Source organism: Ixodes scapularis, unplaced genomic scaffold, assembly GCF_016920785.2.
Source record: "Ixodes scapularis isolate PalLabHiFi unplaced genomic scaffold, ASM1692078v2 PGA_scaffold1__304_contigs__length_218370807, whole genome shotgun sequence".
Taxonomy (NCBI): Eukaryota; Metazoa; Arthropoda; class Arachnida; order Ixodida; family Ixodidae; genus Ixodes; species Ixodes scapularis.
The window spans coordinates 117,627,433-117,651,131 of record NW_024609846.1 but is presented as its reverse complement, the minus strand read 5'-3'; the positions used below and the strand labels follow the sequence as shown (position 1 = coordinate 117,651,131).

At 50.5% G+C, this 23,699-nt stretch overlaps 2 protein-coding genes and 11 non-coding genes across 13 annotated transcripts; all 13 read left to right on the top strand.

The window, feature by feature from the left end:
- The first annotated feature begins 2,821 nt into the window (after nt 1-2,821).
- On the top strand, nt 2,822-2,893 carry Trnaa-cgc. Its single transcript has one exon. It is a non-coding gene; the product is annotated as a tRNA-Ala (tRNA).
- Nucleotides 2,894-3,044: 151 nt separating this feature from the next.
- Trnae-cuc lies at nt 3,045-3,116 on the top strand. The gene has a single exon. It is a non-coding gene; the product is annotated as a tRNA-Glu (tRNA).
- A 6-nt stretch (nt 3,117-3,122) lies between these two features.
- Nucleotides 3,123-3,196, top strand: Trnaq-cug. The gene has a single exon. It is a non-coding gene; the product is annotated as a tRNA-Gln (tRNA).
- A 71-nt stretch (nt 3,197-3,267) lies between these two features.
- On the top strand, nt 3,268-3,339 carry Trnae-cuc. Its single transcript has one exon. It is a non-coding gene; the product is annotated as a tRNA-Glu (tRNA).
- A 4,914-nt stretch (nt 3,340-8,253) lies between these two features.
- On the top strand, nt 8,254-9,295 carry LOC120839202. Its single transcript, XM_040209469.2, has one exon. The coding sequence runs from the start codon at nt 8,254-8,256 to the stop codon at nt 9,259-9,261; it is 1,008 nt and encodes a 335-aa protein (XP_040065403.1). The 3' UTR covers nt 9,262-9,295.
- Nucleotides 9,296-9,365: 70 nt separating this feature from the next.
- Nucleotides 9,366-9,437, top strand: Trnae-cuc. The gene has a single exon. It is a non-coding gene; the product is annotated as a tRNA-Glu (tRNA).
- Nucleotides 9,438-9,443: 6 nt separating this feature from the next.
- Nucleotides 9,444-9,515, top strand: Trnaq-cug. The gene has a single exon. It is a non-coding gene; the product is annotated as a tRNA-Gln (tRNA).
- A 73-nt stretch (nt 9,516-9,588) lies between these two features.
- Nucleotides 9,589-9,660, top strand: Trnae-uuc. The gene has a single exon. It is a non-coding gene; the product is annotated as a tRNA-Glu (tRNA).
- Nucleotides 9,661-9,666: 6 nt separating this feature from the next.
- On the top strand, nt 9,667-9,738 carry Trnaq-cug. Its single transcript has one exon. It is a non-coding gene; the product is annotated as a tRNA-Gln (tRNA).
- A 73-nt stretch (nt 9,739-9,811) lies between these two features.
- Trnae-uuc lies at nt 9,812-9,883 on the top strand. Its single transcript has one exon. It is a non-coding gene; the product is annotated as a tRNA-Glu (tRNA).
- Nucleotides 9,884-9,889: 6 nt separating this feature from the next.
- Nucleotides 9,890-9,961, top strand: Trnaq-cug. The gene has a single exon. It is a non-coding gene; the product is annotated as a tRNA-Gln (tRNA).
- Nucleotides 9,962-14,236: 4,275 nt separating this feature from the next.
- Nucleotides 14,237-14,776, top strand: LOC120839201. Its single transcript, XM_040209468.1, has one exon. The coding sequence runs from the start codon at nt 14,237-14,239 to the stop codon at nt 14,774-14,776; it is 540 nt and encodes a 179-aa protein (XP_040065402.1).
- Nucleotides 14,777-15,036: 260 nt separating this feature from the next.
- Nucleotides 15,037-15,108, top strand: Trnaq-cug. The gene has a single exon. It is a non-coding gene; the product is annotated as a tRNA-Gln (tRNA).
- Nucleotides 15,109-23,699: the final 8,591 nt, after the last annotated feature.

The following is a 23,699-nucleotide window of genomic DNA, read 5'->3' as shown; positions in this document are numbered from 1 at the left end:
CTTGACAGAGGAGGGCTTGTAATAACTGGTCATGCGATTCACCATGCGACTTTCACGACGCAACTTGTTTTAGCATGATTTTTTTAGAGTTGCTCATATTATTTGAGGTCACATATTTCTTAAGGGTAATCATAAATTTTGCTAAATTGTCATTTTATGGGTACATATTCTCCTCAAAAACAGTTTTTAGAGATTTAGAAGAAGTATGCGAATGTAGAGGCCCTGGAAGCTTTCACGAACTCGACATCAAGTTGAGAGCTGCCGGGCATAAATCTCCGCTTGTTCTAAAGCTGTAATTGCATAATAATTGGTGGCAAACAAATAAAACTCCGCAGAGGATACCACTATCACAAGGATAAACTTTCTGCGTTGAGGGTCCCCCGGTTCTCCTGCTCAGCGGGCACGGCGGAACTGTCCATGATCATATGGCTCGCGAAATGTCATTTCCGAATGCAAACAACACTTTTCACTGCCTCGATGTAGTACTGTAGCCGGTATTAGATCGTAGATTATTGGAGTTTTAGTATTGCGTATAGAAGCAAACGTAAGCGCTGTGCGTTTGCGTTAGAGTTGCGTGTTTCACGCTGCTCATGCGCCTTGTCGCCATGCTCCAAGACCGCAATTTTGGGCTCCTCGCACGCGCAGTGTGGAACACGCAAAGCTAACGCATGCTTGCGTTCGCTCGTGTACGCAATACTAAACTCGCTTCTGTTCCAACGGGTTCTAACGCCAACGAAACGTGCTGCAGTGAGCAGATGTGCAAGTCGGTAGGCGTTCCTTCGAACTGGAAAGGCTGAAATTGGCAGAACGAAGTTGCGTAAAAAGTAAAGAAACTAAATGTTCTGGAAAAATTGGTAATTAAAAAAAAGAAAGAGGTGCAGAATGCGTTTTTTTTTTTTGGTTTTGTGTGTTGTTTCTTCGTTTATTTGGGGGGGGGGGGGCATTTGGTTAGAAAGGATTGGCGGCGACTTTTGAAGTTTTGCCGATTGTCAAATGTAGCGATTTTAATAGCACCATATGCTTTACCCACAATTAATATAATTTTTAGGGGTGTGCGAATACCGAATAGTAGTTTTCGAATCGAATACCGAATCGAATCAAGAAAAAAAAAAAACGAATATCGAATCGAATATCGAATAGTGATTTTATTTGTAGGATTTTTTCTAAGTGTGCTGCGAATGAGATTATTATATGTGCAAAGTATGCGCCTGTTGCAGAATATGCATCTTGTACAAAACAAAAGCTAAAATGTAAAGAAATTCTGGTGAAAAAAATAATAAATAAAAGCAGTTGTTGTTGGATGTTGGGCACTAAAGATTAGGGTTTTGCGAATATTCGAAATTCCGAATAGTAGTTCCGAATAATACTCTATTCGATATTCGCTTCGAGAAGAACTTCACTATTCGCGTTTTTCGAAGTGTTGATTGCGGTCGGTTAGCCCCGTTGAGTGCGCTTCTTACCGAGCACCGGTGCACTACGGAGAAACAATACCCGCAGAAGCAAGCTCCGCGGTTGTTGCTTCTCCGCATTACATGGGTGCTTATTAAAAAGCGAACTCAACGGAGTAACCCGCCGCGACAAACATTTGGAAAAGTATGAATATCGCAGTTGCGTGCTTGGACGAAACCCATACATTCAAAGCGGGATGGTGCACGCGTGCCGGCTGTACATGAAAATAAATGTAAACTTTGTGAATATGTATACTGTAAAATCCTTTATTTTCGGGGCCCCTATTTTTCGCGAATCGGTCACAGAGGACATATCGCGGCCACTAAAGTTCGCGAATCCCAGATACCTGCATTAAAATTCTTGAAGACCGAAATTTTCGCGTGCCTTTAAGTATAGCGAATTTTTTAATTCGCGATATTCGCGGAAATTAAGGGCTCGTGAACATTAAGGGTTTTACAGTATCTACATTGTAGTTAAAGTTAAAATTAAACTGACTGTTTTGCAAGAGTATATGTTGGGCAGAGATGCCCTTACAACCTGCGTTCATCATGCGCGAGTCATTATTTTTTAACTCGAAATTAAAGAAAGAATATTTAAGATTTGTAAATTCACTCATTTGGGTATAGTTTATCCATTTCCATTGGATTCATTTTATGTCAAACTTGTTGTTTACTTCATAAATATAGATAGATTAAGCTAGGCTTATAAATGAATAAGTGGAACAACCTTCACAAGCTTCGCTGGGGTTTTGTCTAAGCATTATGTTATGGTAGTGAAAGGCGTGGAAAAACTATTTGATATTCGATTCGAAAATATTCTGCCAAAACCACTATTTGCTTCGAATTCGCTTCGAACTCAAAATCCACTATTCGCACAAGACTACTAAAGATCCAATATTATGGCACAAATATAATTTGTCCACCCTAAACGTCACACAAAACCAAAGTTACATTCACGCATGCCTTTTTTTCTTGCTAAAAGCAAAACCTAACACCGCGACTTTTTTTTATAAATATTTGTATATTCAAAAAAGGGGCATTTTGCGATATTTGGTTTCCATTTTAAGGAAGAAAAAGGGAACCTGGGATTTTATTTCACATAAATAAACCGATAGATGTTCAATTTGAGTAAAGAGGCTTAAACAATACAATCTGAAGTAAGAAAAAAATACGTGGTTAGGTGGCGCAAGACACCGTCCAACTGCCGCTATGCATCCATTTTTCCGTGTATCTATTCTGTTTTAGAGAGCCTAGATTTAAAAGAGGGAGCAAGCAAAACTGAAACCACGGAGACGGCTTCAGCGCAGATTGGTCGCGTGCGCATGTGTTGTGTTGTCGCGTGGGAAAAGGCGAGCAAACAGAAGGGCGACCGTTCCGGCGTAGTCCAGTGGCTAGGATACCTGGCTCGCACCCAGGAGGCCCGGGTTCGATTCCCGGCGTCGGAAGGGCTGGGTCTCATGGTGTAACGGTTAGCACTCTGGACTCTAAATCCAGCAATCTAAGTTCAAATCTCGGTGAGACCTCTTTTTTATGAGCTCATTTGAGCTATTTGGTGCCGATGCGGATATAAAGGAAATGTCTTTCAAGTGTTCCCGTTCCGGCGTAGTCTAGTGGCTAGGATACCTGGCTCTCACCCAGGAGGCCCGGGTTCGATTCCCGGCGTCGGAAGGGCTGGGTCTCATGGTGTAACGGTTAGCACTCTGGACTCTGAATCCAGCAATCCGAGTTCAAATCTCGGTGAGACGTCTTTTTTATTGGCCCATTTGAGCTATTTGGTGCCGATGCGGATATAAAGCAAATGTCTTTCAGGTGTTCCCGTTCCGGCGTAGTCTAGTGGCTAGGATACCTGGCTCTCACCCAGGAGGCCCGGGTTCGATTCCCGGCGTCGGAACGGCTGGGTCTCATGGTGTAACGGTTAGCACTCTGGAATCTGAATCCAGCAATCCAAGTTCAAATCTCGGTGAGACCTCCTTTTAATGAGCTCATTTGAGCTATTTGGTGCCGATGCGGATATAAAGGAAATGTCTTTCAGGTGTTCCCGTTCCGGCGTAGTCCACTTCCGGCCGCCGAAGCGAAAGGACGTGTGAGCATGAGCTCCGTCGGAGCGGGTTCAGCGGCCGCTGGCCGCGGTAACAGGAACATGGCTTCTGCCGAACAAGACTACCAAGTTATCCTGCCAACGCTTTCAACAGGTACAGTCGGGAGCAAAAGTTTGCGGGGCACGGGAGCGCGCGCCGAAATGCATCGCCGCGCCGTGCAACCGCGCTCCGCCGCATTAAAAAGCCACGCTTTGCGCATGCGCGCCCTTCGTACTGGCAGTCATGTCTCTTTCGCTCGTTTCTGTCCGACTCATTCCTGATAACCGGAGTCGGCGCCAAGGGCGTAAGTTGCCGTTTCGTTGGCTGTCATGCCTCGCGTCCTCTTCAGCTGCCTCAGCAGCAGCGCTGGGTGACGGAGCGCCTGGTTACCCCCCTCCCCCTCTTCCCCCTGCGCGACCTCCTCGCCAAAGCGCGGCGGCTGAGCAACAGGGCTGAGACGGCTGAAGCAGACGCACAGCATGACACCCAGCGAAGCGCTAACTCGCGCCCCCTCGCGCCGACTCCTGTTATCAGGAGTGCGTCGAAAAGAAACGAGCAAAAGAGACATGATTGCGAGCACGAAAGAAGCGCATGCGCAAAGCGCGTCTCCTTAATGCGGCGGCGCGCCGTCGGACGGCGCGGCATTAAGTTGCCGTTTCGTTGGCTGTCATGCCTCGCGTCCTCTTCAGCTGCCTCAGCAGCCGCGCTGGGTGACGGAGCGCCTGGTTACCCCCCCTCCCCCTCTTCCCCCTGCGCGACCTCCACGACAAAGCGCGGCGGCTGAGCAACAGGGCTGAGACGGCTGAAGCAGACGCACAGCATGACACCCAGCGAAGCGCTAACTCGCGCCCCCTCGCGCCGACTCCTGTTATCAGGAGTGCGTCGAAAAGAAACGAGCAAAAGAGACATGATTGCGAGCACGAAAGACGCGCATGCGCAAAGCGCGTCTCCTTAATGCGGCGGCGCGCCGTCGGACGGCGCGGCAATGCATTTCGGCGCGCGCTCCCGTGCCCCGCAAACTTTTGCTCCGGACTGTACAACAATTTTGAATACTGCTTTTTTGCACACCGATGTGACCATGAGGCCATACCGTCTGGAACATTTTCGTGACGCCCTGGTTGGCCTGGCGCTGCTCCCCGAGGTGGCCGCCTTGGGGGCGTACCAGTACAACCACGTTTGGGCCGTCACTTTCAAGAGTGTCGAGGGCAAGAAAAAACTGCTCGCCGCCGGGGACTTCACAGTCAAGGAAAGACGGTGCGTCGTTGTCGACCCAAGCAACCAGGACACGCGGCTGAAGCTCCACTGGCTGCTGCACCACGTCCCGGACGACGAAGTGCGAGTGGCCTTGGCGCCCTACGGAAAGGTGACGGAAGTCGCCAGAGACATGTGGCGGGCCCAGGGGTACGCCGGCATGTTGTCCACGACGCGCTCGGTGTCCATCAGGCTCAAGGCCGGACTCACCGTGGACTCCCTCCCTCATCAGCTGCGCGTCGCTGGGGACCTGGCGCTCGTGGTTGTACCGGGCAGGGCGCCGCTGTGCTTCCGGTGCCGAGGGAAAGGCCACATTCGTCGAGAGTGTCGTGTGCCGCGTTGTGCTCTCTGTCGGCGCTTCGGCCACGAAGACAGCCAGTGCATAAGGACGTACGCTAGCGTCACGGGGCCCGTGGGGAATGAGGACACGTCCGAGCTACTCATGGATGTGGTCGAGTCCCAAAAAGCAGCCGGCGGCGAAGGTGGCGAGCCTCCCACAGAGGCGACGCCCACCGAGCTTTCCGCCGGGGGCAGAGCCGACAGCGGGAGCGACGGTGAGCGACGCCGTCAGCCTGAGGCGCTGCCTGTGGACGGTACCTCTGCTTCGAAAGGTGTCATAGAGACCGCAGTTTCGGCTGTGGTGGCGACGCCCAGCGAGGAGTCGGAAGCCATGAGTGTCGGGGAGGCAGGCTCCACGGCGCAGTCCCCAAGCGGGCTCGCGAAGACGTCGACTAAGGTATAATCGTAAGTGCGGTCCTTCCCGAGGAACCGCCCCGAAAAGCGACTCCTGTGCGTCGGGCAAGCGTCAAGCCTAAGCCCAACATCCGTCCGGAGAGGCGATCACCGGCGACACCGCCCCCGAAGGTGCAATAACCAGTTTTTTGTTGGGCACCGCTTCTCGGACTGGAAACCGACAGGACTTTGAGGGGACGATGTCCTCGTGCCGCCGCTTTGTGGCCCGAACTTTCGGCGAACTCTCTCGTCGGACCCACCGGGCGGCACACCGGGACTGTGAGTCTGCCGTCGTTTTTCAGCGACTTGAGCTGTGCACCATGCGGCCCGTTTGATCTAGTTTTTTATGGCAGTAAGCCTTGAGACAGCGCTTCGCGTCGGTACGCTGAACGTGCGAGGCCTGGGAGCAAGGCGGCGGCAGTACCAGCTGAGCCGCCTTTTCCTGGAAAACGACCTTGACGTAGTCGCTGTCCAAGAGACAAAGGTGGAAGGCGAAGAGCAGACGGACCGCATGGTGCAACCTTTCAGATCACGATACAATGTATGTGTGTGCCACTCCGTTGGTACATCAGGCGGTTGTGCTCTTTTTTTGCGTAATTCTTTGGGAATTGCAGAAGAAACAGTGATTGTCTGTGAATCAGGTCGCTTGATTGTTTGTGATTTTTCTTTTTCGGGGTTGCTGTGGCGAGCTATCTGCGTTTATGCGCCAAACCGGGAGAGTGATAGGAGAATTTTTTTCGAACGCGTTGAATCTTATCTAAACTGTGAAAGATTTGTTATTTTTTTTTTGTGATTTTAACTGCGTCTGCGCTATAGAAGACAGGGCGCGACAGCTGCCGCTTCGGGACCAAAGTGCTTTATTTTTGAACTCGTTAGTGCAGGAGTGCAATTTAGAGGACGTCGGGTTTGTTTTGTCGAAGGCACATTTTCCCCAGTTTACACACTTCCAACGCGAGAGTCATGCGAGGCTAGACAGAGCGTATATCTCCGCAGCCCTGGTTCCATTGTGCAAAAATTACGAAGTGAAACACGTTTCTTTCAGTGATCATAGCCTGGTAATTTTTTTTATCGGATCAAAGGAAACAAAATCGCAGTTCAACTGGGAATTGTGGAAATTTAATGATAAGCTACTGAGAGATGAGATTTTTATAGACGGGGTAAAACAAAGCATTGGGAAATTGCTGGAAGCTGAGTCGGGAAATGCTGTTGAACTGTGGGAGCACTTTAAAGACGAAGTCAAAATTAACGCGATTCAAAGATCGTGTATCTTACGCCGCCAGGAAAAGCAAAAAGAAAAAGAGCTACAGTGTCAGTTAGATTTCCTTTTAAGCGTCGAATGTGCAACACCCGGAAAGTTTACGAGGGAAATAAAAGAAGTTAAAAGTAAACTGGAGCTTATCGATATCGAAAAATATAGAGGAGCCGTGATAAGAGCCCGCGCCGAACGTCTGTGGTTGGGTGAAACGCCGACGAAGCGTTCACTTGGGGACGAGAAAAGATATGCGACGCAAAATGAAATAAAAGAAATAGAGCATGGGGCCGTGGTGACTCGCGATAAAAAGACCATCGAACGCGCTTTCGTGGAATATTACCAAGATCTTTTGGATCGCCGCAGACACGTGGAAGAAGGATTTGCCAGCGTCCTTTTGCCCCTCATGCCAAAATTAGATGATGAAATTAAAGCCGGCCTTGAGGCACCGATTAGCGTGAGAGAAATAGAGAAGGCTATTGATGAACTGACTCCAGGGAAATCGCCCGGTCCCGACGGCTTAGGTGCCGCCTTCTACAATGCTTTCAAAGCTGATGTGGCTGAGGTCCTGCACCGCACGATAACGGAGGCGTACGATAGAAAAGCAGTGCCTCCATCCTTCCGGAAAACGCATATAGTATTAATCCCCAAAAGTGATGATCCCGCGAAACTGTTGTCTGTTAAGTCCTACCGTCCCATTAGCCTAACAAACGTAGACTATAAAATCGTCATGAAGGTCTTAGCGGGAAGGCTGCAAGGTGTAATAAAGTCTATCGTCGGACCCCATCAAACATGTGGCATCAAGGGGCGAACGATTGCAACTAACATACACGTAGCAAGAAGTATCTTGGAATGTTGTGATGCTTTCGAAGGTCGCGTAGCTATGTTGCAGCTTGATTTGGAAAAGGCGTTCGATAGAGTAGCACATGACGTCCTTTTTTGTATTTTAGAGCACGTGAACGTTGGGTCTTTATTGTTGGAATGGGTTAAAATGTCCATCGCGGAGTGTTATGCGAGTGTGATTGTTAATAAGAAAGTTACAGAAAGTTTTCAAGTCCTCTCCTCGGTACGGCAAGGGTGCCCATTATCGCCATTGTTGTTTGCTCTCTATTTAGAGCCTTTTTGTTTAAAACTCCTTTTTAATGAAAGAATACGCGGTTTTAGGTTGTTGTCGAGCGAAGTCAAGATACTTTCGTACGCAGACGACATTGCCGTCTTCTGCGAAGACAAAGAAAGTGTTTGCGAGGTAGTCAAAGAAGCACTTAATTTTTGTAAATTTTCGGGCAGTGTTATCAATTGGGATAAATGCGTGGGCTTCTGGCATGGTAGCTGGGAAAGTACACCAGCTGTTTTTGAAAGAGTTACTTGGTCTTGTTTGCCGGGCAGGTACCTCGGAGTGCCGCTTGAGCACTACCGCGATTCTACTGATTATTGGAGGGAAGAAGTCGAGAGGGCTCGGGATAAAACGGCAAAGTTGGGGGGTCTAAATCTTTCAATGTTTGCCCGCTCCACAGTTTGTAATTTGTTTATCGTTGCTAAAGTCTGGTACGTGCTCCAGGCTTTGTGTATGTCTAGAATAAGCGTTCAAAAGTTTCACCGAGTGTTCGCGATTTTTGTGTGGGGGTCGGTATGGGAGCGCACCGGTCGTACAAATTTGTTCCGCTCTGTGAAAAGTGGCGGGCAAGGCCTGGCTCATCTATTTCTGCGGCAAGTGGTGTCAAGATTTATGTTCCTGCGGGATCAGGGGGATCCTTTTCTGCGGACTGTATTACAAGTTAGGCTCCGTAAGGCACTGTCTGAGTTTGTTGTGTCCTCGAGTGATGTCAGATGTACGCGGGTTCGAGGTTTCCTGCGCGAAGTGATTTTGGCTTTCCATTTTCTCAAGGTTCGATTTTCGTTGGAGTACTTAAGCGAAGTTACACGAAAGCGCCTGTACAAAGACTTAGTCGAGGTGGTCTTCCCTGTGCCTTTGTATCGGTCTCTTTTCTGTGAGGGCCCGGGCGAGGATGTCCTTAAAAGAGTTAAACGGATGCCAGTAAGGCCAGCCGTGAAGTCTTTCCTTTTTCAGCTGCACACCGGCACGCTTCCCGTTAAGCCATGGCTTGAAGAAAAAGGCATTTTTGTTCCTTGGTCGATTAACTGCCTCTTGTGCCGGAAACCCGAGACTATCGATCATATTTTCTTGGATTGCTGGGATGCGGTATTCCACTGGGACATTATGCAGCGTACTTTAAAAAAGAGTCTCCCAGTGTCATCCTATGGCATCCGTTTTTTTCCCGTAGAAAATGAAGGGGGCGTTCCCTACGACATGTTTATGGCCTTGGCCCTGCACAGCATGTGGAAATCGAGGATGGCTGTGCGACACGCTGACGTCGATGCTCGCCCCGTGCGGGATTACTTTATAGAGCATATTGTTCACTTAAGAGAATTGTACAGAGCACAGAGTGAACAGCCTGACTGGATTCCAGTGTTAGACAGTCTTGTCGCCCTGAGAGTCTTTTAAACCATGTGCGCCGGCTAGGCCGAGCCGGATGCTTTTAACCTTCCAATTTTTGTGCGATTGTTTAACCACGTTTATGTGCCAAGCCGGCAATAAAGAAAAAAGAATCCGGCGTGGTCTAGTGGCTAGAATACCTGGCTTTCACCCAGGAGGCCCGGGTTCGATTCCCGGCATCGGAAGGGCTGGGTCTCATGGTGTAACGGTTAGCACTCTGGACTCTGGATCCAGCAATCCGAGTCCAAATCTCGGTGAGACCTCTTTTTTATGAGCTCATTTGAGCTACTTGGTGCCGATGCGGATATATAGCAAATGTATTTTATGGGTTCTTGTTCCGGCGTGGTCTAGTGGCTAGGATACCTGGCTTTCACCCAGGAGGCCCGGGTTCGATTCCCGGCGTCGGAAGGGCTGGGTCTCATGGTGTAACGGTTAGCACTCTGGACTCTGAATCCAGCAATCCGAGTCCAAATCTCGGTGAGACCTCTTTTTTATGAGCTCATTTGAGCTATTTGGTGCCGATGCGGATATATAGCAAATGTGTTTTAGGTGTTCTTGTTCCGGCGTGGTCTAGTGGCTAGGATACCTGGCTTTCACCCAGGAGGCCCGGGTTCGATTCCCGGCGTCGGAAGGGCTGGGTCTCATGGTGTAACGGTTAGCACTCTGGACTCTGAATCCAGCAATCCGAGTCCAAATCTCGGTGAGACCTCTTTTTTATGAGCTCATTTAAGCTATTTGGTGCCGATGCGGATATATAGCAAATGTATTTTAGGTGTTCTTGTTCCGGCGTGGTCTAGTGGGGGATTCGGCTTCCGGTGCTCGCCGCGCTCGGACGCACGGATGGCTGGCTCCAGCGGAGCTGTGACAACGGCCCTTTCGGGCCGTGGTTTTGCTACGTCTGATATTCCCCAGGACTACCGTATTATTCTGCCACCCCTGCCAACAGGTACCATCGTGCGCACCACTGTTTTTTGCACTGTGATGTCTCGGGAAGGCCATACAAGATTGGTGACTTCAAGTCAGGGCTCCAGAGCATCGGAGTCCTTCAAGACCTCAAGGCGTTCGGCTCTTACCAAATGAACCACGTCTGGATTGCTACCTTCCCCTCGCTGGCTTCAAAGCAGAAGATGCAAGACGCACAAGAACTACGAGTCAAGGGTAAGCGCTGTCTGGTGCTAGACCCTAACAAGGCCGAGGTGCGGTTAAAATTGCACTGGGTGCCGTGCGACGTCCCGGACGACACCATCCGGAGAGCTCTCGAGCAATATATCAGGGTCGAGGGCGTCACTCGAGAAGGCTGGCAGAAAGAGGGGTTTCAGGGAGTTGAATCAACTACGAGAGTGGTGAGCCTCAAGCTCAAAGAAGGCGTCACTTTGGATAGGCTCCCACACCAGCTGCGTCTTCCACATGGCTCGGTGCTCGTCGCTGCGCCCGGGCGCGCCCCAATGTGTCTGCGATGTCGAAGGACTGGACACGTCCGACGTGAGTGTAAGACGCCACGATGCGAACTGTGTCGACGCTTTGGCCATGAAAAGGACGACTGCGTCAGGACCTATGCAACGGTCGCAGACGGCACGGGCGGCATCGACGAGTTCGAGCATCTTATGGACGAGGAAGAAGTGGAAATTACCGCTGGCGGCACACCGACGGCTAGTGGTAACTTCACCGAGCCAAGCGCCTTCAACAGGGCTGCCAATGAAGATACCGCGCCTGCCACGCCCCCCCACGCTCCAAGACTACCCACTGTTATCGGCTACCTCAAAGGCAGACGTAAACGGCGGCAGCACGGAAGTCAGCGCTTCCGTCAAGGCTGCGTCACCACGTCAGGTGGGTGAGCCCAACGGCGACTACGGGGGCACCGAGGTGGAGATGCAAGCTACACCGGACGATAAGGACCATGCCAACTTGGAGCCATCGGAAAAAGAGGATTGGGCAAGCACAGAGGAGGAAGGCCAAGGGCTGCACGAACAGCGCCTCAAGATGAAGCAGCCAAGCCAGAGACGTTTTCGATACAACCCCAAGCCTCGGATCCTGCCGTACGCCCGCCGGCAGAAAGACTCTGTATAGGTTCGCTTTATTTGCCCTCTGCTGCATGTTATAGGGGCTTGGTGGTTGGTTGGGTGTAATGCCACACGTTAGAAGAGCGGCCAAGGAGGCACAAAAAGCTTGCAAAATTTAGTTTAAAAATAATTACGCTTAATTGCGTTAGCTTGATAGCCCAAAAAAGGAAGCAATGGCTACTCAACACGCTTTTAGCGGAAAGAGTTCAGGTGGCCTAGCTACAAGAAACTAAGTTAACCACCGAACATGTAAAGCAGGCTGTTCTATTCTTCGAAAAACACTTTGAATTTCGTTATGCCCATGCAATTTCGCATAGTGCATGGCACGGCGATATTAATTCGCAAGCGAAGCGGGATTGTGCTCTTTCCGGAATGGGAGACAGATCAAAGTGGGAGAATTTGCGCGGTTGATGGGGTTTACAATAATGAAGCATTACGATTAATTTCTGTGCATGCGCCGAATCTCGCAGTAGAAAGAAAACTATTTTTCAATCAGCTCAGACAATACGTGAACACCCCGGCGCAGACTATACTCGGAGGAGACTTCAACTGCGTCACTCGAGCAAACGACTCCTCGAAGGGACTCCGACAGGATTCGAGTCTGACGGAACTAAAGAAGCTAATCCGAGACTTTGATTTACAAGACGTAACGGAATTTGTAGAAGCACCTGCTCCCGGCTACACACATTGGCAAGGCGATTGTCACTCGCGCCTGGACCGAATATATGCTTCGAGTCGCTTAGCAGTAGATGCGGCCAGCTATCAGGTTAAGCCGTTAGCTTTCTCCGATCATGCCATAGTTGCGGCGCAGATAAGAAAGGTAAAAGAAAAGCCAAATCGCGACTCATGCTGGAAAAGTTGGAAGCTAAACGAAAATGCTCTCGAGGAGGAGGGGCTGCAGCGCGCAGTTAGAAAACTTATCATAGATAAAGGGGAAGGAAACAACACAACTGCCGTACACTGGGAGCTGCTAAAAGAAGAGATAAAAATGTGCATTATAGCCTTTTGCCAAGAAAAGTCTCGGGAAAGGAAGGCCGTTAAGAGGGACGTGACCAAGGCGCTGCAAACTCTAATTCGAGAAGAAAATAGGACGCCCGGTGTGTTTACAGCTGATATTCGAGAATGTAAATCCCAACTGCTCGGAATACTAGAGGAGGAGTATCGCGGAGCAATGGTCAGATCACGATTACGGACGCTAGGGCGTTCTGAAGACCCTACGAAAATCTTTAAAACGCGTGAGCGCGAACGCGCCAGCCGCAACCAAATTAATCAGCTTCAAAGTAAAGGGAACACCATCTCCGACCCCGCAAAAATAGAACGAGAGCTGGTCACCTTTTTCAGCAGCATTTTTGGTAAACAGGGGAACCTCAACAGGCAAGCAATAAAACGTGTGCTGGATATCATGCCACAGGTACCAGAGACAACAACTGAATTCCTGAACAGGCCTATCAGCGAGTCAGAAGTACGAAGTGCTATTAAGGAGCTAACACCGAACAAATCGCCGGGTGTAGACGGTCTGGGCGCAGCTTTTTACAAAATCTTTTCAGAAGAACTAGTCCCCATTTGAACGCAAGTTTACGGAGACGTGTATAAAAGAAAGCTCCTCCCGCCTTCCATGAGACAGACAGTGACGGTACTAATTCCAAAACGGAAGTGTAGGGGCTCCATTGCAAGTAGTGAAGACTTTAGGCCGATAAGCCTGTTAACAACAGATTATAAGATCCTGGCAAAAATTTTAGCAAAACGCCTGGAAACAGCTTACCAAACCCTGGTTGGAAATCATCAAACGTATGGCTTCAAGAACAGGTCAATATTCGCAAACTTGCACACAATGAGAGTTATAACAGAAACGGCGGAAGCCATGGAACGTCCCACGGCCGTCCTACAAATAGACTTAAAAAAAGCATTCGACAAAGTGAACCATACTTTTTTATTCTCCTTACTAGAGCAATGCGGAACGGGATAGTTTTAGTGAATTTTCTTAAAATATGCTATCGGGACATAAGTACAAGACTCTTGGTCAACGGGCGCAGGTCGTGTAGCATCCCCGTTAAGTCGTCCGTACGGCAAGGTTGCCCAATGTCGCCTATTTTATTCGCCATTTACCTTGAACCGCTGTGCAAAGCAATCTTAAATGACCACAGCATAAGGGGAGCTTGCCTGGGCACAATGTCAGTTAAACTGTTGGCATACGCAGATGATGTGACACTGATTGGGCAATCGCAAGAGGAGGTGAGGAAGGCAGTAGAACATGTCAGTCAGTTTTGTGACGTTTCAGGAGCGAAAATGAACCCAACAAAATCGGTCGGGACCTGGCTGGGACCATGGCCATCCAAGCCAGAACTATTCTTGGGTATAGCGTGGTCAACACACATCTCCAACTACTTAGGGGTCGGATTGGGCAGCACGCGCGCGCAGCTCAGGACAGGCGTAGATGGCATACATTTGAACACCTTGAGGGCGAAGCTTCCAGAATGGTGGGGGAGGTACGTACCACTTTTGAATAGAGCGTATGTCAGCAATGCAGTGTTTTTTTCAACCGTTTGGTATTCAGCGCAAGCGGTGCCGTGTAGGCAGCTCGATGTACAGAAAGTGCATAGATTCTGTGCAACGTTTGTCTGGGGTTCTGGTTTTGAAAGAATGCGCCGGAGCAACCTTTTCATAAGTAGGCAAAAAGGAGGACTCGGATTAGTAAACTTAGAAATAAAACTAAAAGTGCAGCGGTTTCTTGTTTTCCGAAACCGAGACAAAACTCCCGCGCTGGTGGCGGCGTTCCGAGAGCTTGGTGGACACTACCTTGCTCCCTGGATGAAAGAAACAGACGGCGCTCCAAAGAAGTGCTCGACGCTTCTGAACGCTTCTCATGGGAATATCTAAACAAAGTAAAGAGGAGACGTCTTTATTGGGATACTCTAGACCTCGTAATGCCGCCTCCAATGTATCGCCAAATGTTCCCCGACGCCGAAAGATCGGACGTGTTTGAAAGGTTAAGTGTTTACCCTGTTCGCCCAGGCACAAGGGACTTTTTTGTGCGCTTCCACACGGAAGTCCTGGCGGTTAAAACATGGGAGGAACAAAAGGGTTTTTATTTGCCCTCGGACGTGAACTGTGCTATATGTCCTGTCCCGGAGACGTTGCAACACACGTTTTTGTATTGTTCTAATGCCGAACTCTTTTGGGCGCAGCTACGCGCAACGTTAAGGATTGAGCTGTACCCAACATGGCACAGCATGAAGTTTCTTGTCACTCCCGATCCGCAACAAAGCAGGTGTTACGAACTTCTCACTCTGATCGGTCTGCATGCGATATGGAACTCGCGCACCGATCATACTTTGGTGCGTGAACGCGGAAAATCGGCGTGGCGCCACTTTCTAGATGGATTAAAGTATACGTCATCGATCATCAAAGAAACCTCTTTTGAGGAAACAGAGCACTGGGAGAGATTCCAATCTCTAGTGAAGTAAGGACATCGCAGACCGCAAGCAACCCCTAGAGGGCTGCCGCCACGCTGATCGGTTGAGCTGCAGTTCGTTTCATATGTCATGTAAATAATTGTTGCTGTAAGTTGTGTCAAAAGCACTGACATTTTAAAATGTAAATAGCACCCAATACTGAAATAAAAACGCCAAGCTGGCAAAAAAAAAAAAAAGGCGTGGTCTAGTGGCTAGGATACCTGGCTTTCACCCAGGAGGCCCGGGTTCGATTCCCGGCGTCGGAAGGGCTGGGTCTCATGGTGTAACGGTTAGCACTCTGGACTCTGAATCCAGCAATCCGAGTTCAAATTTCGGTGAGATCTTTTTTTTTATGAGCTCATTTGAGCTATTTGGTGCCGATGCGGACATAAAGCAAATGTCTTTCAGGTGTTCCCGTTACGGCGTGGTCTAGTGGCATTCTTTTTCCGGCACTCGTCGAGTACGGACGCAAGAATGGCAAGCTCCCACGGAGCTATGATAACGGCCCCCGCGGGCCGCGGTGACTCGGCTATCGGCAATATCGCTGCTATCAAGGACTACCGTATCGTCTTGCCTTCGCTGCCCTCCGGAGAGGCGATGAAGCGTGCAGTTATTCTGCACTGTGACATCGCCGGACGACCCTACAGGATCGAGGATTTTCGGCAGCCGCTGAAGGACGCCGGCGTCATCCAGGACGTGGGAACCATAGGTGCGTACCAAATGTCGCACGTATGGCTCCTCAACTTGCGGACGGACGAGGCAAAGAAGAAGCTTCTCGAAGCCGGGCAGCTCGTCATCAAGGAGAAGAAATGCTTGTCATCGACCCAGTACGGCGTGAGCTCCGCATAAAGCTACACTGGGTGTCTTTCGACGTTACCAGTGACGCTATACGACGAGCTTTTGCGGAGTTTGGCATCGTGAAGGAAGTGACGAGCGAGAAGTGGAGGGTCCCGGACTTCGAGCACGCCGAGTCGACAACCCGACTCGTCCGCCTGGAGCTGCGCGAGGGTGTCACGCTCGACCGCATCCCGCACCAGCTGCGCCTCGGCGGTGGCACGGTCCTAGTGGTAGTTCCCGGCCGACCTCCGATCTGCCTCAGGTGCCGTACCACGGGGCACATTCGGAAAGACTGCCGAGTCCCTAGGTGCAGCGAGTGCCGCGCCTTCGGGCACGAGCAGGCCGACTGCACCCGGTCGTACGCTCGGGCAGTTGGGCGAGGCACCGACGGAGGAGATCAGAGCGAGCTCCTCATGGACGAGGAAGAAGCAGAACGAGCAGCGGCGTCGGCGGCCACGCAAGACAAGGCCGAAGATACGAAAGAAGTCGTCGTTGTCGCCAAGGAAGGACGTGAGCCCGACGGGCAACCGAAAAGTACGTCTTCTGTCCCGGCTGCTCAACCGGGGTCGGGGACCGGGACCACCGCCAAGGTGGTGGACCCCGTTCCTGCACAAAGTGTGGACAGCCCTCCCTCGGAGATGGACTTCGACGTGGCAGCGGTAAAGCGTCGCCATGACGAGGTCAGCGCGGCATCGCAGGAGAGGCGGCTCAGTCAGCTTGAAAAGCAATGGAAGACTGGCAGCGGACGGGGGATACGCTTCCCCAGCAAACCGCGTTCGTCGTCGCTTACACGTGGCGACTAGCATGCTCCGTGACCGCCTGCTGGACTGGAACGCGCTTCACTACGCTAGCTGACAAGGGTAAGCGCTGTTAAGAATGGAACCTTCGGCGGCCTTCTTCCGAGTTTCAACGCTGCGGAAACGAGTCAAGACGAGTCCGGGACCGTCGCCCGCTTGTCGGGGCCTGCGCGAAACGAGTCCCGACGAGTCCGGGACGGGTCCATATCACAAGAGCGAATGACATTTTAGCGAACGGCGACATTTGAGCGAATGGTCGTTTTAGCGAATAACGGGGGCGCGCGTTAACCCATCCGTCGCGCTGCGCTTTACGCCGCTTCGCGGCGACAGTCTACGGCAACTCATTACAAAAATAGGGACTCACTTGGCCCACCCGAAAACGCCGCTTCGCGGCGTCCGACTATTCGCTAAAGTGTCGTTCGATGAAACGTGGGCGTTCGCTAAAACGTCATTCGATCAAGTGAGTGCCTCCCGTCCGGGACCGTCGCCTGCGTGACGGGGCCTGCGGCAACAAGTCTCAACGCGCCCGTGACGTTAGCGGGACGTGTGTGTGTGCGTGGTGGTTGGTGCGCTCGGGAAAGGGAGAGAGGCATGGCCTAACTGCGGAGAACTTTGGCTACGTCGCACTGGACGGCGGACTTTGCTGCATCGCACTTGACGGCGGGTTGCTGCATCGCACTGGCTGCCCTGGCGGGGAGTGAGGGAGAAACGGACCCTATATAAGGCGGAGCGCGAGGCTGCTCCGTTGTTCTCTCGGATTTGACGACTGTATCGCTACCATGTAATTAAACCGTTCGTTACGTTACCAAGTCTCCCACCTCCACTGAACCCCTGGGTTCTTCACTTCGGGGAATGGACGTCGTCTCGAGCCAGGAAGCTTCCGGACGTGCGGCCTAAACCCCGCCTCGAACAACTGGTTGGCAGCGGTTGGGATCGGACCATGCGACATCGTGCTACATCTGTGGGTGAGCGTTTGGACTTTGCTTTGAGATTCGCCAGGCTTCAGATTATGGGTAATTAATTTTGAACTGCTGGGAATCTTTAGTGTTTGACTCGTGCGCTAGGTTTTTGTACAACCTCGCGACAAGTTTTAGAACAAAGCCAAAGCTAAAAAGCAGCGATCATGGATCTAATGAGGTTACTGAGAACAGATTTACTCTGTTTATGTGAAGAATTGGGTGTGGAGGTGGAGCAAAAGATGAAGAAATCTGAGATCAGTAAAGCAATTTCAGAGAGCGCGGAAGCAGAGGAAATTAAAATTGCGTGGGAATTACTTCAGAACGCTAAAAGTGAAGCTGCGGCGAGAGAGGAACGAGAACAGGAGCAGGCTGCAGCAAGAGAGGAACGAGCGCAGGCTGCAGCGGCAGAGGAACGAGCGCTAAAAAAGCCTAGAGCTCGAAATTGAACAACAGCGATTAAACTCGCAGAACAGTAGAGTTGGGGCTCCGGTACGAGCAAGTGAGGCCGAGTCGTATCAAATGAAGAAGCTCCTGCAGCCGTTTAAAGTTGGGGAAGACGTGGGCCTATTCTTAGTTAACTTTGAGAGGACATGTGAGAAGTTGAGCTTCGCCCCAGAAACGTGGCCGCAACGGCTTTTGACTTTGTTGCCCTCTGAGGCTGCAGAGGTTGTCGCGCGCCTTAGTACTAGAGACGCGGACGACTACGACAAGGTGAAGTCGAGCCTTTTGAAGCGGTATCGCCTTTCTGCCGAGGCGTTCCGTCAAAGGTTTAGAAACGCATCCAAAAAGAGCAGCGAGGGCTACTCGGAATTCGCGTACGGGCTTAAAACCAACTTGATAGAATGGTTGAAGAGCGAGGAAGTGTACGAAAGCCGAGACAAGGTAGTCGAGTGCGTGTGCCTCGAACAGTTCTTTCGTAGCATTCCGCAGTCAGTCAAGCTCTGGGTGCAGGATAGGGTGGGAGTCGACTCTGTCGAAAGGGCCGCTGAGCTAGCCGAAGAGTACGCAACGCGTAGAAAGCTGAGCGGAGAGGAAAGCGAACCCGGCCGGAGCGATCAGCGCAAGCGCTTCCAACAGGGAAACGGCTCGCGAGAAAAAAGGCCCGAGAAGCCAGAAACAGGACAAAAGGTCCCAGAAAAGAGCGGAGATCCCTCGAGCGGGGATCCCTCGAACGGAGACGAGGCACGGAAAAGCCAAAAAGGGCAGTTCGAGGCAAGGAAGCCGTTCCTGTGCTACAACTGTCAGGAGCCGGGACACACAGCGGCCACGTGTAACAAACCGCGGGTTGTGTTCTCGTACGTGAGCGGTAGTGACAGGGACCTGGAGCTTCTTCGTCCCTATCTTCACGGGCTCCAGGTAAACGGAAAGCCGTGCAGGGTGCTTCGTGACAGTGCAGCGACGATGGACGTTGTTCATCCGTCGTATGTAACTACATCCGACTTTACTGGAAAGGTAGTTTGGATCAAGCAGCTGCTCGAGAAGCACAGTGTCTGTCTGCCTATGGCGAGAATAAGGATAACTGGCCCGTTCGGAGAGCTAGTGACAGAGGCGGCTGTCTCGCAAGCAATCCCGTTGGAGTATCCCTATTTGTTTTCTAACCGGTCAGATTTCCTGCTGCGCGAAAGGGGTCAACAACTGGGAGAAGGACTCGTTCAGTCGTGTACGAGGTCCAAATCGCGTCAGCTCGCCCCTTTGTTAACGAGTGATCCAGAGCGAAAGACAGCTGACGGGGAGCAAGCACTCCCAGAGTTGGAGGCAGAGAAACGGAATGAGGGGGTCCGGGTTGTAGAACAGCCCGACCTCGTAGCACTAGAGAGCGTACGCCGTCCCAACGCGCCGGCGAAAAAGGCGGAGGAAGACGGGATCATTAAAGGATCTCTCGTAGCTCCGGCGTCACATAACTTTGATCCTCTGTTACGAGTAGACAGTGTCTTTGACAGTCGAGCAGAAGAGCGACCCTAGTGTGTCAGGGTTTCGCGGTACAGCTCAGGAGATTGCAAGGACCAATGTGACGGGGCGTGAAAAAGGCGGATTGTTTTATCGGCGCTATAAGGACCGCATTTTCACGTCTAGAAATCACGTGAAAATCGATCACTATGACTTCAGCATAAGAAAGAGGAAAGGCAAATTTAACAGCAATGCCGATGGGTTGAGCAGATTTTTCTGATATCACCAAAAAGAGTAGGGATGATCTCAGAGGTTTTCGTCATCCACGGGAATGAGGATCTAAGTGGGGGCACTTCGTTAAAACCCCAAAATGACCTCACAAATTGCGAAGAGTTTTTGTCTTTTTGTATTTTGTTCATAGTGACCTCTTTGGAAAAATGAGTTTTGCTTTGTCGACGGCGGGTCTCGATACCCGAAATTGCCCTAAGGTTTTAAATTGCATTGTTTTGGCAAATTTTGGTAATCCGTAATCCAGTCTGGCGGGTCTCTGGCGGATTCCGAGCGTTTGACTGCGGTGTGGCGTGGTGTTGTGGGGGACGTTTCCGCTGATGCCTCCGTTGTGAGAGGTTTGGGAGTTTGCTTAGTGCTTGCAGCATCTTCTCAAGGCCTACTCCAAGCCCACCTCTTCAGGCCAGCCATAGTATCACCGGCCATTCGAGGTTTCCCTGGCCCCGGAGGGGCTGTTAAGAATGGAACCTTCGGCGACCTTCTTCCGAGTTTCAACGCTGCGGAAACGAGTCAAGACGAGTCCGGGACCGTCGCCCGCCTGTCGGGGCCTGCGCGAAACGAGTCCCGACGAGTCCGGGACCGTCGCCTGCGTGACGGGGCCTGCGGCAACAAGTCTCAACGCGCCCGTGACGTTAGCGGGACGTGTGTGTGTGCGTGGTGGTTGGTGCGCTCGGGAAAGGGAGAGAGGCATGGCCTAACTGCGGAGAACTTTGGCTACGTCGCACTGGACGGCGGACATTGCTGCATCGCACTTGACGGCGGGTTGCTGCATCGCGGGTCCATATCACAAGAGCGAATGACATTTTAGCGAACGGCGACATTTGAGCGAATGGTCGTTTTAGCGAATAACGGGGGCGCGCGTTAACCCATCCGTCGCGCTGCGCTTTACGCCGCTTCGCGGCGACAGTCTACGGCAACTCATTACAAAAATATGAACTCACTTGGCCCACCCGAAAACGCCGCTTCGCGGCGTCCGACTATTCGCTAAAGTGTCGTTCGATGAAACGTGGGCGTTCGCTAAAACGTCATTCGATCAACTGAGTGCCTCCCGCTGCATCGCACTGGCTGCCCTGGCGGGGGGAGTGAGGGAGAAACGGACCCTATATAAGGCGGAGCGCAAGGCTGCTCCGTTGTTCTCTCGGATTTGACGACTGTATCGCTACCATGTAATTAAACCGTTCGTTACGTTACCAAGTCTCCCACCTCCACTGAACCCCTGGGTTCTTCACTTCGGGGAATGGACGTCGTCTCGAGCCAGGAAGCTTCCGGACGTGCGGCCTAAACCCCGCCTCAAACAGCGCCGTATAAACAGCCTCTACTAGTTGATGGTGACGTTAGAAAGGCCATTGCGTTTTGCGACATTAAACGTACGAGGGCTCTCGGCGAGGCGTAGACAGAACCAGCTTTACCGCCTCGTGACGGAGCAGGACCTGGATATTGCCGCCGTACAGGAGACTAAAGTAGAGAGCGTGGAGCAGACGGACGTTATGGTACGGCCTTTTACGGCGCGATATGATATCTGCGTCAGCCATGCGGTGGGGACGTCGGCGGGGTGTTTTTTACTTATTCGTAATAGTTTAGGAGCTACAGTCCAGTCCGTAATTACGTGTGCGTCGGGACGATTTGTTTTATGTGATTTTAGTTTTTCTTCCTTAGAATGGCGTGTTATTTGCGTGTATGCTCCAAATAGAACTGAAGAAAGGGTCAGGTTTTTTGATGGCATTCAGCATTACTGTAACTGCGAGCGGCGTCTCATTTTCATGGGCGATTTTAACTGTGTGTGTTCTTCGAACGACAAAACCAGTTCTACTGCTCATAGTGATGCGAGCACCGCGAGTTTGATTTCCATAATTAATGAGCATGGCCTTGACGACGTTGGTGAATGCCTCAGAAATGGGCGGGAGGTACAGTTTACCCACTTTCAAGGGGCAAGTCACGCCCGCTTGGATAGACTGTATGTTTCGTTGGAGCTTCTTCCTTTGTGTTACGAGTACAGTGTACGCCCAGTGTCTTTCAGTGATCACTGTCTGGTATCTGCTTGCATTAATGGTAACAAAGAAAAGAAAAATTCGTTTAGCTGGGAGCTTTGGAAACTCAACTCCAAACTCTTAGAGGACGACCTTTTTAGAGCCTACGTACAGGCTTCTATAGAAAAAGTAGAAAATGGGCAAAAATTAGAGTATGGGGCGAAATGGGAGTTTTTTAAGCAGGGAGTAAAGATAAAAGCATTAGAAAGAGCGAGCGCAATTCAGACTGAAGAAAAAAGAAATGAAACGTTACTGCGTTACAACTTGCAAACGCTGATAAAAGAAGAGTGCAAAATGCCGGGTGCATTCAAAGATGATATCTGTGCTTTGAAGGCAAAGCTTGAACTAATTGATAGAGAACGTTATCGCGGAGCGTTGGTGAGAGCGCGGGCTGGTAGGCTGATAGCTGGGGAGACGCCCACTAAGCGCGCCCTAGGCCTCGAAAAAAGGAACGCGCGCCGCAATGAGATAGCAGAAATAGAATATTGTGGTGTGGTTACTAAGGAAAAAAAAGAGATAGAACGCGCCTTTTACGACTATTACAGCACGTTGTTTGCTCATACCTCCGTTCAAACGGAGCGTTTTAAAGAAGAGATTTTGTCTTCTATGCCCCGCCTTGACGACGGAACAAAGAAAGTGTTGGAGGAACCCATTACGCACGAGGAAGTTAAAATAGCAATCGAGGCCCTAAACTCGGGGAAGTCCCCAGGTCCTGATGTACTAAGTGCAGCTTTTTATAAGTCGTTTAAACATGAAATTTCGCCCATCTTATCTATTGTTTTCAACGAAGCTTTTGAGCTGAATGTCCTTCCACCAACGTTTTTGTCGTCGCACACTGTGTTAATCCCAAAAACGGAAAACGAAATCAAACTAAGACAGGTCACAGCTTATCGCCCCACAAGCTTAACTAACGTCGACTATAAAGTACTAATGAAAATAATGGCCAGATGATTACAATCGGTAATAACAGAACTAGTCGGTCCCCACCAAACTTGCGGGATAAAGGGCAGAACTATTTTTACAAACATTCAAAAAGCTCGGAGCGTGCTGGAGTGTTGTGATGTTATGAATAGGGGTGTAGCTATGCTACAAATTGACCTCGAAAAGGCCTTCGACCGTGTACCGCATGAAGTTCTTTTATCTGTCTTAGACCATGTAAATGTCGGTTCAGTTTTACGCGAATGTGTGCGGATGGCGTACAGCGGTTGTACGACCAGCCTTATAGTGAATACGTCGGTTGGAAAGCGCATGAAGGTAGAGCGTTCCGTACGCCAAGGATGTCCTCTTTCACCCCTTCTTTTTTGCATTTATATAGAATCATTTTGTTTGAGCATCATAAGAAGTAACAGTATCAGTGGGTTTAACCTTTTTGCATCGGAAGTACGTATTTTAGCCTATGCTGATGATATCGCTCTGTTTTGCGCAAATCAAGAAAGCATAATTGAAGTTGTGAACATAGTGAAACGTTTTTGTGCTGTCAGTGGAAGCGCTGTAAACTGGGATAAGTGTTTAGGTTTTTGGCATGGCCAGTGGTGTTCCACTCCTAGTGTTTTTCAAAATATAAAGTGGTCAACCACCCCTGTAAAATATTTGGGCGTACCTCTCGAGAATTACCGTGACAGTGAGCCCTATTGGCGCAGGCAGGCACTAGAACTCCGCGAGAAAGCGGAAAGCTGGAAAGGTTGGGAATTGTCTATTTTTTCCCGTGCGACAGTTTGCAATTTGTTCCTTGCTAGCAAACTGTGGTACGTGCTACAAGTGTTGCATTGCTCGCGTGTTAATGTTCAAAAATTGCACCGCGTTTTCGCTGTTTTTATTTGGGGCTCGTCATGGGAACGGACGAGTCGTATGAACCTTTTCCGGCGCGTCCGCGAGGGCGGACTAGGATTGTCACATTTATTTCTGCGCCAAGTTGTGAATCGTTTTATTTATCTTCGAGATGTTAGTGACCCGTTTTTACGAACCGTCTACCAGGTGAGACTGTGTAGAACTCTGCCTGAGTTTATTGTTTCTTCGGCATGTGTGCCAGGCGGCATCCACGGATATCTCACGGAAGTTGTCGCGTCATGCAATTTTTTGGCAGCCAGGTTTTCTTTGAATATTTGAGCGAAGTATCCAGAAAAAAGTTGTATAGGGATCT

What these genes read in the sequence shown, in the direction of transcription:
- LOC120839202 (XM_040209469.2), top strand. Translation starts at nt 8,254, where the DNA reads ATGTTTGCCCGCTCCACAGTTTGTAATTTGTTTATCGTTGCTAAAGTC.
- LOC120839201 (XM_040209468.1), top strand. Translation starts at nt 14,237, where the DNA reads ATGCCGCCTCCAATGTATCGCCAAATGTTCCCCGACGCCGAAAGATCG.